This window comes from Gracilinanus agilis, chromosome 3, assembly GCF_016433145.1.
Source record: "Gracilinanus agilis isolate LMUSP501 chromosome 3, AgileGrace, whole genome shotgun sequence".
Lineage (NCBI taxonomy): Eukaryota > Metazoa > Chordata > Mammalia > Didelphimorphia > Didelphidae > Gracilinanus > Gracilinanus agilis.
The window spans coordinates 149,480,581-149,493,647 of NC_058132.1; the positions used below are offsets into that span (position 1 = coordinate 149,480,581).

At 36.3% G+C, this 13,067-nt stretch overlaps 1 protein-coding gene across 1 annotated transcript in view; it reads right to left on the reverse strand.

The window, feature by feature from the left end:
- Positions 1–2,706: 2,706 nt before the first annotated feature.
- Positions 2,707–13,067, reverse strand: part of MPHOSPH8 (M-phase phosphoprotein 8) — a 77,223-nt gene continuing 66,862 nt past the window's right edge. The window contains exons 12-14 of the mRNA XM_044668973.1: positions 4,205–4,332; positions 3,333–3,416; positions 2,707–2,895 (exon numbers count right to left, since the gene is read on the reverse strand). Coding sequence (XP_044524908.1) covers positions 2,854–2,895; positions 3,333–3,416; positions 4,205–4,332 — 254 coding nt within the window. The 3' untranslated portion in view covers positions 2,707–2,853. The remainder of the gene's footprint in view (positions 2,896–3,332; positions 3,417–4,204; positions 4,333–13,067) is intronic.

A 13,067-nucleotide genomic window follows, 5' to 3' on the forward strand; every position in this document is an offset into this window, starting at 1 on the left:
CCCAATGGGTTCAGCATCTCTATACATACATATCCCTAGTCTCACTCCTGAGTTCCATCCTCATTACCAAGCACCTCTTCTAAATCTAGATAACCTGAAGGCATCAACATTTCCTTAGTATCCCTTGTATTTATTACCTCATTCACTTCGGGCTCCTCCCTACTAATTTCTCACAAAACTTCTAAATGCTGCTCACATTCTAGTGGCGGAAGATATGTGAATGATGCAGGTTTACTATATACATTTACACGTCACCCCACACTTCCTTGAAGGGGAGGGATGGTGTTTTTGCTTGTTTCTTCATTTCCCCAGTATTTATCACCATGTGTGTTACACTCCAAGAGCTGACTAGAATGATCTGTTCTGGGAAGGACAAGAGCTTTTTCTGACTCTCTTAAGGAGCTAAACCTTATAGGACACCTAGATTTAAGAGAAGTGACACTTCCTCACTCCCTCCCTCCAAAAAACCTGATATCTATGGAATAATTTAAGTTTGGCATACACATCCTAAAGGTATGATCCCCACTTTACAGGTAAAGAAATAGGCAGAGAGCAGGGGCTCTTAATCCGAGATCTAATACATTTAATTTCCTTAGTAATCGTATGTGTTTTATTTTATGTATTTAAAAACATTCTGAGGGGTCCATAGTCTTTATCCAGACTGCAAAGAAATCTACAACATAAAAATAAGTTTGAGATCAAATGATTTCTCTATGATCCCACAACTACTAAACTACTAGATATCAAAGGTAACACAACACTAGCATCCACTGTTATGTGATGCTGTCCCCACCCTTTAGGTCAGGGTAATGAGAGAGGAGCAACCACAGCTGAATGGACTCTTTCTTCATTTGATGTTTTATTCTATAAAAGTTGGTTCCCAGCTCAAGCATCTGATGGGAGAAAATTCTAATGTAACCTAGCCAGTCTTATTTCTCATCACCCTTCAACAGACATATGTGTACTTTTGGCTCACATGGTGCCTTCTAGCTTAAGTAGCCTCCCCCTTTCTCTCTGTTTATTATTTAAAAGACCAACCTAACTAAATTCACTTTACTTGTGAGGCCTTCTCTATCATCCTTGCCAAAAGTGCTTACTGTCACCCTTCCTCTTTTATGCCATTTTTTCCTCAGTAACAATGATTTGGAGCTAATGTGCCACATGACGTTATTTTTTATCAGTTCTGTTTCCCATCTAGATTGTAAGTTCCTTGAGAGACTGATAACTTTGGTAATTGATGTGGATACTAAAAAAAAAAAAAGTCTAAAACCTTTAACCGAATTTCATTCTTCTTGAAAGGCCAGTTCTAACAATTCTTTTGTATCCATAAACCATGGTGTCAAAAAAACCAAACAAACATAATACTCTTTGCAATTATCTGCTATTGTCCTATGACTTCAGATACATAAGTATATAAACAGTAACAAATTCTTTTGTTCAATAAACTGCAAAGAATTATCAGCACACATTCTAGTATAAGTGAAATATGAGAGAGGAAGGCAGTAGTGGATATAAACAATGGGTAAATGGACTTATAAAAGTGAGTTGTTATTCTCATTTTATTTAGCATAATGTGACATTCCAAAAAATTGAAATACATTTCATTAAAACTATAGTAGTTCGATATTGAAGAAACTAGTCTACAGCTAAAAAAATTAACAAATTTTATCTATTTTTCCCACAACTTGAAATGAAATAGATTAGTGGTTGCAAAACATCAGTTCTTAAATGGGAATTTTATTTTATAATATCATCACACCATTTTAATAGTGAGTGTTAAGCAGTATTTTGTTCACTATCGTTTTGCTAAGCATAGAGGCACATTATGGTATCTAAATTCCATGTAGCAACCAGAACAGCAAGGCACAGTTGGGATTTTAAAATGTTTCCAATTGAATTTAAAATTTTCTGAACAAAGATAATCTCTCAAATAAAGGTAACAGCTTCTCAGTTACCCAAGTAGGTTTGAAACATAGGGCTAAACTATCCCTTTAAAAGCTTCATTCTACCCCAAATCTGGTCTATACTATTCTTGGTTTATCTATAAGCATCCGAATTTATCATCTAAATATCTTTCAATACATTACTATGTAATACAGCATAACTTTAAAATTTATGGAATTAATTTTCACTATAACCTTTATGCTTGTGATCTGTTATAATACAATAACCTGAATCGGTTAAGCCCAGTAATTTTTTCCATGCTTTCTAAATAAATTTAGAATATGACCTGTTTTTAAACATGCCCACCACTCTGCCTAGAGAAGGGCCTCTGATAACAGATCCAATTTTTCTTTAGATCTTTAGTAACCCAGAATCTAGCCATTGAAAGTGAAGCAGAAACTTTCAAAATGTAACACATTTCCCTAGGTCTACGCATGTGACAGGTGTATACTTCATTTTTAAACATAGAAACATTAATTAAGACTAGTAGAAAATTTCAGGATTAAAAAAAATCTTTTCATCTAATTTTCTTAAATAATTCTTATATGCACCACTCCACATTGTGGAAAAGCTAAAATATGCAGTCTGGATATAACAAGGAAATTAATATTTAAGGTATTGGCACAAATACTTACATCTATATTATACAAAAAAGCAGATAACCCTGTGTGCCCCCACCCCTACCCCTCCCACCCCCACCCCTACTGTGAACATACCAGATGACAGCTAATAATCAGCAAGGCTGTTGAAGATAAAACTTTTAAAAAAGAAAGGTAGTGGAATAATGATTTGAAAGTGTTGATGTGCCAGACGTAAAAGAATTCCAAACTGCTTTATCAGACTGAAGTAACCAGTAACAGGTTCAAAAATAATTCCATCACGATCCTTATAACTGTCTTTTTTTTTTGGTCACTGCAATTGTACTCTGTATGCACCTATAAGCAATTTTACCTATGAAAGGAAAGACAAAATTGTCATTTTTTAATACAAAGAAGCCATCTATTTTCTCCCAAAGAGAAAAACTTATCACGGAGAAAAATAAACAGACACACTCTTCATAACCACAGCATTCTACAGGTATAACTAAACAATATCATGTTCCAAAATTCTGCTTATAATGTTAAATCAACAATGACTTGAGCAACAAAATCAGAAAAGACTTTCATTTAATGTTAATTTTTAAGAAATCAACACTGATACCTGGACACGCCTCCATTACTAGGTTTTCCTTGACAATATGCAAATAAACAATTTTAGTCAATTTGCAAACTTAACTTCCTAGCACTATGATATATATGGAAATGGAAAGGAAGGATTTTGAAATAGGTTGGGAATCATGCTCAAACACTTAAAATGAAATTCTGATTTGGCTAGGAAAGATCTTTCACCTTGGCAGAGGGTGCTTCCGTCAAGCGTATGAAAAGTTTATTGAGGCCTGCAACAGGGTTGAAGGAATAAACAAAATGGCTATCCTAGAAAGCAAGAAGACAAAAGAAAATTAATAAGAAGACATATGAAAACAATGTTATGTAAGCTAGAACTTTAAAATAAACCATTAGAATGACTCTGAGGAGAACAAGATTCCCTTATGATTCAGACACAAAGGAATCAAAGAGAAACATCCGAATTTATCACACCAACAATACTTTTAGAAAGGACAAAAATCAAAACTATCTTGGAGGTTTTATTTGTCATGTTATAAACAAATTACATGTACAACATTTTGATGGTGCTAGAAAGTCATACTGAGCTCCCATACCAAAACATTTCAAGAGTATGGCAAAACTTTACATTACCAGAACCATAAAATGAATGTTATTTTGGGGTTTGGCAACCATGTATTTTTGAGAATAAAACAAATGACTAGAAAGCAATTCAAAGATTTACTAAGGAGAGGGGCAGAGGGAAGAAATACTTTGGGCTTAGCACACTTTCAACCAGTTTTCTAGGCCTTCTATATCTCTATAGAGTATAATAAGAACTAATTGCCCTGCTGTGCTAAAGGGTTATTAGAGAATTGCTTGATTATTTTCATGACAGGATTTTGTATTTCAATTTTTCTAATTAAATGGTTAGTTATTCATTTTTGGTTAGTCAAAGTATCTGAATGACATTGTAAAATGGAAAAAAATAGCATTCTTGTTTTTTGCTTTAGAAAAAGTACCCTTCAGAACTGAAAACCACAGGGAAGTCTATTAACTCTTACAAATATAAGATTTTTAAATGCAACTTAATTCAGCTATATCTATATAAATCTTACCAGAAATACTGGAAGTTGAAACTTGTCATTCAAAACTACAGCTTGTACACTACATGGTCCACAAAGCCGAGCAATGACTTCCTTACCAAAAAAGTTTGCATGGAATATAAACAGGAGAATTCCAGAGCCTAAATAAAAACAAAGATAATAATGATTCTTTTCATAAACTCATAGAATAAGATAATTAGCCAACTCTCCAAAAGCACTACAATTTTCTTAGAAATTATAGTTTTAACTAAATTTATTAGGAAGAATGAAAGCAAAAAAAATCTAAAAAAGAAATAATGAAAAAAAGTAAAAGGGTGCCCTTCAGCAATACCAAATCCCAAACTATACTATAAAATATAGTCATTGAAATAATCTGGAACTAGTTTAAAGAAGAGAACACTATAAATAATACAACTTAAATAAAACAAACCTAGTAGTCTAGGATCCAATAAATCCAAAGGTCCCCAGATACTGAAGGCAAGGACTCACTAACAAAAACTTCCGGAACACATTCTGGCAGTTAATAAGATTTAGATGATACCCTAAAGAGACTTTTTTAAAAAGAGGAAAAGGACACATATACCATAACATTTATAATAAACTGAAAAAGAGTATTAATTGGGTAACATAGTATGAAGGTTAACTATGTTACTAAACTACAAGAAAGGGGATATAACAAAAGGGATGATTTTAAAGAAACTCAGGAAGATTTATAAGAACTAATGCATAATAAATGAGAATCAGAAGAATAATTTATACAAAAACAACACTCTAAAGACAACTTCAAAAGAATAAAGAATTCAGATCAATGCAATAATGAATCCAGATTCAGAGCCCCATGAGGAAGAACGCTCCTTACCTCCTGAAAGTATGAAGATATGGCTAATATGAGAATTTACTTTGCTGGACCATAAATACTTGTTATAAGGGTTTTCTCTTTTTCCCTAGGACTGGCAAGAGATAGAAGAAATGAAATTGTAATAGTTTCAGAACATGGCAAGGAAGGCTTTTGTTAAAAGTGCTGATAATGGGAAAACAAAGAAGAAACAGGTGTGAAAGATACTATGAAAGCAGAATCCACAGAACTTGGGAACTTAATGGCTAGAAAAGTAAAGGAAAAAGAAGTTAAAAATAACACCAAGGTGAAAATATTTAAAAATGACAGTATTAGGTAAGGGGAAAAGACTTACTTGCACAACAATATTTTTAGCAACTCTTTTTGTAGTGACAAAGAATTAACAACTGAGGCAGTATCCATCAATTGGGGAATGGCTGAACAAATTGTGGCATGTGGTTGTAATGAAATGCTATTGCACCATAAGACATGATGAAGAGGACGAGTTTAGAAAAACTAGAAAGACTTATATGAACTGAGACAAAGATGAAGGGGCATAAGTAGGAGAACAATGTATATCCTAAGAGAAATACTGTATGATAATCTAATATGAAGGACTAAATTATGATCAGCAAAGCAAGTTTCCAAGATATTCACAAGGGAATCATGATAAAAAATGCTATTCACAGTCAAAGAATAAACTGTTGGAGTCTGATTGCAGATGAAAGCATGCCATCTTCCATTTTATTTCCTAAATGACATTTTTAAAATTGTATATGTGATATGTGTCTTCTGTCACAGCATGAACAATATTTCATGAAAGCACTGGTATAACCTATATTAGGCTACTTACCACCTTGGGGGAGAAAATCTGAATTATAAAATGTTAGAAAATAATTATAAAAAATTGTTTCTGTCTGTAATTGTAAAAAATTTCTTAAATAAGAATACTCCTAGTTGTAGGCATCCATCGTACCTGCTTGCGCAGAGTTTAGGTATCAAAAAAAGCAGGGTAAAGGCAGCAAAGAAGGTTATTGAAATCAGATTGTGTGTGTTCAAATCTCATTTCTCAGTTATGTGACCATGGGTAAGTTACTTAGCTTCTCTGAAGCTGAATCTCCTTATATATTAAATTTACAAAATAACTATTTATCCAACCAATTTCAGAGGACAACTACTTGGAAATTTTAAAGTGTTAAACAAAAACCTTGTGTGGAAAGGGCTACTTTATCTGATCCTTGAAGAATGCTAGGATGATGTTAAGAGTTGGAGATAAGGAGGGAGACCATTCTAGGTGCACAAAGGAAAGATGGAATTAGAGTATTATAGAATAAGGTGTCAGTCAATTCATTTGAAAGTAGAACATAAAGACGGACCATACTAAGTTGGAACAAAGTTCTGAAGCACTCAGTGCTCTTTCACAAGATGATTCGTTCACCTTGAGTTGCTTGTTTATAATTTTAAAACCTCAACATCAAATCGAATTTTCTCCTTCATTCCAGTCTCTGAGCTGGCCCTCTGTCAACTCCTTACCACTCCTTCCATCTTCCCCTGTTAAATCATGTATTCTCACATCTTCAGTTTTTTCTTGTTCACTGGCTTTTTCCTTATTGCCTGTAAATGCAGCTTTAAAAACCCTTCACTGTGACCCCTCAGCACCCTTGACGCTATCACACTCCCATACTATTCCCCTATTCCTAGAAAAAGATTTTATATACCTTGCCTCCACTTCTTCACCTCATGTTCAATTTCCATCCTTTTGCAAACTGGATTCCAATTCCACAACACATTTCAAATTCTTTATTCCAAGATGTCTCCCACCTCGCTTTGTCATGCTTGACAAACTCACTTAAGTTCTCTGAAATTCAAGTTCTTCACCTGCAATTTAGGACTTAAATTGGCCTATTCAAAAAGCATTTACTAAGCCACTTCCTGTGTGGTAGGCACAGATTGGCAGAGAGGGAGGTTTATAAAAACTGAGGATGGGTTAGACCAGAAACATGCAACACTCTGGAGCTCAAGGAGAGGTTATGCCTCCAGGCAAGAGAAGGTCTCACACCCATAAACAGGGCACTTACTATGACAGGAATAGGTCCAAACTGGTAGCTTTCTTGCTTTTTTTTCCTTTCTATTTAAAAGTAAACCCTTACCCATTTTAGCATCAATACTATGTATTGGTTCCAAGGCAGAAAAGCAATAAGCACTAGGTAATGGGGGTTAAGTGACTCACCCAGGGGCAAACAGCTAGGAAGTGTCTAAGGCCAAATTTAAACCTAGGACCTCCTGTCTCCAGGCCTGTCTCTCAAACCACTGGACCTATCTAGCTGCCTCCAAACTTATAGCTTTCTTATTCCACTACCCTCTATCCTACATGAATCCCACATCCAGATAGGAATGATAAGGGAATGATACAGGAGAGTGACATTTCAAGACAGGGAAACCCTAGGGGGGCATATGGAGAAAGGAGGAAGTTTAAAAGACAGCAGCAGTAGTAGTGTGATTCAGACCCCAAACATGGAACTGAATCTCAATTCCAGGATCTAGCCCAGCCTGTGGAAGAATAACCAGGGCAAGAATTCCAGATGAAAGGGGAGTCTGCAATTCTGTCACTGTGAGCCAGTAGAACTTTCCAGCTGGCTAACAGAAGGCAGATTCCAGCAGAAGTATACTTTTGACTCAAACCCAGGTGAAGAACTTGAAGAACTCATGTCAGGGGGGTTGCAATCAGTCTATGCCCTGGATCAGAATATTTTGGGAGTACTAAAAGCTGACAAAGTCCCTAGCCTGTCCCTGAGATTTTTCAATTAAAAAAACACCTGGTAGCCCAAGAATGTAACAATAGAACCAGTCCAGATTCACCCTCCCAAAATGTCACAGGGCTTAGCCCTAACATCAAGTTCAAAGATAAGGGGTAGGCTGGAAAAATGGGCAAAAAAGAAAAGAACCTCACTATAATAAACTATTATATTAGCAGGTATACTCAAAGAATAAATACAGAAGGGGAAAAATAACTCCAAAGCATTTATAAACAAAACCTCAAGGCAAAAAAACAGCTTGAGTACAAATTCAAGAATTTCTGGAAGAGGTAAAGCAGGAATTAAAATATTTTATAAGTCAAGTGAGAAGAAAGAAGAGCTTTTGAAAAAAAAAAGAACTGAATTAACCACCTGACACAAGAGGTACAAAATTTGGCCCTAGCAATAAATTTCCTGAAATTCAGAATGAATCAAATAGAAGCCAATGACTCAATGAGGCAACAAAAAATAATACAACATAACCAAAAGACTGAAATAATCAAAGAAAATAAAAAACATCCCATAGCAAAAACAACTGATCTGAAAAATCAGATTGAGGAGGAAAAAAATTAAGAATCAGTGGACTACCTGAACACCTTGACCTAAAAGATAAGACATCCTATTTTCAAGAACTCTTAAGAGGGCCCAATGGAAAAAGAAAGACCTTACTGGTCAAAAAGAAACTCAAAAATGAAGACTTCTAGGAACATTATAGCCAAAGGCTGGAGATTCCAGGTCAAAGAAAAAATACTACAAAAGTAGCAACCCAAAAGAAAGAATCTAAGTACTAAGAATCCAAAGTCAGGTTCACATGATATAGTGGCCAACACTTTAAAGGAGTAGAGAACCTGGAAAAAGTTAAAGGATATAAGCATCCAAGAATAACTTACCCAGCAAAACTGAGTATTATGCAACCAAGGGGGAAAAAAATGGAACTTCAATAAAATTGAAGAATTCCAAGTATTCCTGTTGAAAAGACCAGAGCTGTGGAGAAACTCAGAAGTTCAAACACAGGATTGAAAGAGACATAAAAAGGTAAACATGCATAACAATGCTAATAAATTACATTCAAATATAGGGAGATATTACATGTGTCCCCTTTGACTCACTCTATCATGAATAGAGGGAGTGTAAGTAGACAAGACTTGGAAGTTGTTTTATTATTACTTGATGACTGGAAAGAGAAAAGGAATATGCTGAAGAGGAAGGGAAAAAAAGGTTAGAGGAAATCATCTCACGGATTCAAGGTATTGTAAGCAGACATCTATTTAAACCAGGAGGAGGAGATGCTGAGTGAACCTCCCCTTCATCTGAACTGGTTAAAAGAAGGAAGAATATAGACATATTGAGAGTTAGGTACAGAAATACATTTCTCTCAGCAGAGGAATGAGAGGAAAAGGAAAGGAAGGGAGAAGGTGGAATTAGTAGGAGGGTAGGCTAAGGGTAGGGATAAGTCCTAATCTAAACAAACTTTAAAGTTGTAAAACAAATGTTTTTAGCTCCTTTTGAATGGACAAAAAGTAGGAATCCAAAGAGCTGTCCATGAATTATAGGAAAATGGCTGAAAAGCTTATGGCATATGAATGTGATGGAATACTACCTGTGATATTAGAAATGCTGAGGAACAGGGGCAGGTGGATAGCTCAGTAGATTAAGAACCAGGCCTAGCGACAGGAGGTCCTAGGTTCAATTCTGGCCTCAGACACTTCCCAGCTGTGTGACCCTGGGCAAGTCACTTGACCCCCATCCATTGCCTAACCATACCACTCTTCTACCTTGGAGCCAATACTCAGTATTGACTCCACGACAGAAGGTAAGGGTTTAAAAAAAAAATGTTGAGAAGAGACGTAGAAAAAAAGTAAAGTGAACAAATCCAGAACAATTTATACAATAATAATGATATGGTAAACACAACTTTGAAAAACTCAGACCAATTAATGTCACAATCTACCACAATATAACAAGCTTTTCGAAATCAATCTCTTTATAGAGAGGTGAAAGACTCAGTATAGAATGTCACCAACACTGAACACTGAACACAGCCAAAATGGAAAGTTTGACTGATGATACATGTTTGTAATGCTTTTTCTTTGTTCTTGTCTTCTCAATTGGGTGCAGGTAGGTTAGGAAAGGTTATGGGGAGAATAAGATGTGGATCTTAGCTAATTTTTAAAAATTTAAATAAAACAAGGTAGAGAAGGTGGGAGGGGATGAGTAGTTACATGAGTGATATGATACCTTTTCTTGAAACAGGAGGAAAAAAATGGATAACAACACTTATAGGTTTTGAGGAATGGAGGAAGGGAATTGCAAAAATTCATTACATAGCCTCACACTCAATGAAGCTATAGAGTATCTGTTACAAGTAGAGAGGACAGTTAGAGGCTTAAGGAGAAAGTAAATGTTTTTAAAGAGTTGCTGTGGGAAATGAGAAAGGAAATTCTTCAAGAATAGGCAAAATCATGAGCAAATAGTAGTGGCACAAAAAATTTTTTTTTATAAAAGCTTTAAATTTGCTAATAAAAATGCTCTCCCTGGTTCATAGTCTATTAAATAAAGTTCTCTTCCCTGAAGCTAATATTGAAAAGAGCACAGGAGTCCTCAAAAATCTAATAAAATTTTCAACCACTAACTTTTTCATGGTGAAATTTACAATATAACTTTTCCTGGAGTATCAGAAAGATTAAACATGCCATACTTCTATCCCTTCACAGACCCATCAATACATCCCACTTCCTCTTTTGTGGCAGGAGAAACTGGAAAAAGTTGTGGCCTTCTTACAGTGCCTGTCCATCCAGTGTGATTGCTAAAAAGAGCCTTTATCTTCCTGTCTATGCAAAGAAAGTCAGAGGATTGATCACACTTTCCAAGGTGGAAGGGATCTCAAGCCAGTGAGTCCAAGTTCTTCATTTTATAGATGAGAAAACCAAGGCTAAGAGGTTGTGTGACTAGCCCAGGGCCACTGAGTCTCAAGTCAAGGTTAGGTCTGTCTTAACCTCACATCAGCACTGCCTAGTTGCCTTAATTAACCAATGCCAGACTACTGTGTTATCACCTTAAAATTAAGTAAGCAGGGACCATCAAATTTGGTAAATTTATTACTTGGTACCAATTTTACTCTTTACTTGAAAAGAACATTTTCTTTTGGCCTATGCATGTGTATACCATTGCAGGCCTCCAAATGAAATGCACTTGTACTCCAGATATTTTGACATATTACAATGGGCATATTACAATAGTCAGCATCTTTTACAAAAATTAACTGTACAGCAAACTTGACACTATTTGAAAATTGCTATCACTGGCATTCACCTTTACTCATCTGCAATCCAAACAATGCTTAAAAACCTGAGTCATGCAGGTTTTCCGGGTTAAGATGGCGGCAGAGTAAGAAGCAGCTCTTAACCTCTCCTGATCGAAACACACAAAACTCCTCAAGGGGACATAAAAACAAGTCCAGACGAACGGAGGAACCCCACAACAGGGCACAGCGTGGAAGGTACGTGGAATCGAGACATTTCCAGGCTATAAAGGGCTCTCACTAAATCGCGGGCTGAGCAACCGCCCCACCCCCACCCCCTCCACACTCATCTATAGCTCCGAACCCAGCTAAAAAGAAACAGAGCAAGTTTGGGGCACCCATCAAGTCATTGGCAGCTCCGGGACCTGTTCCTGAGAGCAGCAAGACTTAGGACCCCATTAAGTCAAAAAACGCAGGTGAAATCTGAGCGCGGGAGCAGGACGCTGGGCGCAGAGTGCAGGCTGAGCAGAGGCTGGGTGGAGGCAGACACAGCCAGGAACTAAAGCCTAAGTGGGGAACCAGTGCAGATGGGTATACGACTGTGGAAGCAGCACCCTGAGACTTGTAAAGAAACCTCCGGCAGAGGATCAAGCAAGAGGGCCCACCAGGGGGCTTGACCTTGGAAAAAACCAGAACTCAGACCTCAGGAGCCAATAGATCGCGAACAGACACTGAGCGCGAGGATAAATCTGAGAAGCTGCTGGGCTAATGATGGCTATTCAGCCTCAGGAAGTTCAGAAGAGAAAGACTAATAACAAGAAAAAGAAGTCTTTAACACTCGACAGCTTTTACACAGAGAAAATCCAGACAACCGATTTTTTTTTTTTTTTTTTTTTTTTTTCATCCGGACCCTCCTCAAATAAGGAAAACTCCTCACAAGCTATGGAAGAGTTCAAAACTGAGATTTTGAGGAAAATGGAAGAGATCTGGCAAGAAAATAACAGTTTAAAAGGTAGAATCTTGCAATTGGAAAGTGAGGCTCAGAAATCAAATGAACTGATAAGCAAATTGAACACCAGAAATGACCAGATTGAAAAGGAAAACCAAAAGATTATAGCCGAAAACCAGTCCTAAAGGCTAGAATCGAGCAATTAGAAGCTAATGATCTCTCAAGACAACAAGAACAAATAAAACAAAGTCAAAAGACTGAAAAAATAGAAGGAAATATGAAATATCTCAATGAGAGAGTGACAGACCAAGAAAACCGGTCTAGAAGAGACAACGTGAGAATAATTGGTCTTCCAGAAAAACCAGAAATTAATAGAAACCTGGACTCCGTACTAAAAGAAATTATTCAGCAAAATTGCCCTGAAGTCCTACAACAAGAGGGCAATATAGACATTGAAAGGATTCATAGAACACCCACTACGTTAGACCCAGAGAAGAAATCAGTTAGAAATATTATTGACAAATTCAAAAGCTTTCAAGCAAAAGAAAAAATCTTACAAGGAGACAGAAAGAGACAATTCAAATATCAAGGAGCACCAATCAGGATCACACAGGATCTGGCAGCCTCCACGCTAAAAGACCGTAAGGCTTGGAATACGATATTCAGAAAGGCAAGAGAGCTGGGCCTGCAACCACGGATCAACTACCCATCAAAATTGACTATATATTTCCAAGGGAAAGTATGGGCATTCAACAAAATTGAAGAGTTCCAGGTATTTGCACAGAAAAGACCAGGGCTAAATGGAAAGTTTGATATCGAACCACAAAAATCGAGAGAAACCTGAAAAGGTAAATAAGATACAGAGGGAAAAGAAAGAAAACTTATAATTTTTAAATTTGCCTTTTTAAGGGCCTCAGTGAGATCTAATTATCTGTATTCCTATGTAGAGAAATGTTATGTTTAATTCTCTGTAGTGAACTCTATTCACTATTATAATATTCACTATTATAGTAATCAGAAGAATAATTTACAGGGTGAGGGTGGAACACTAAATA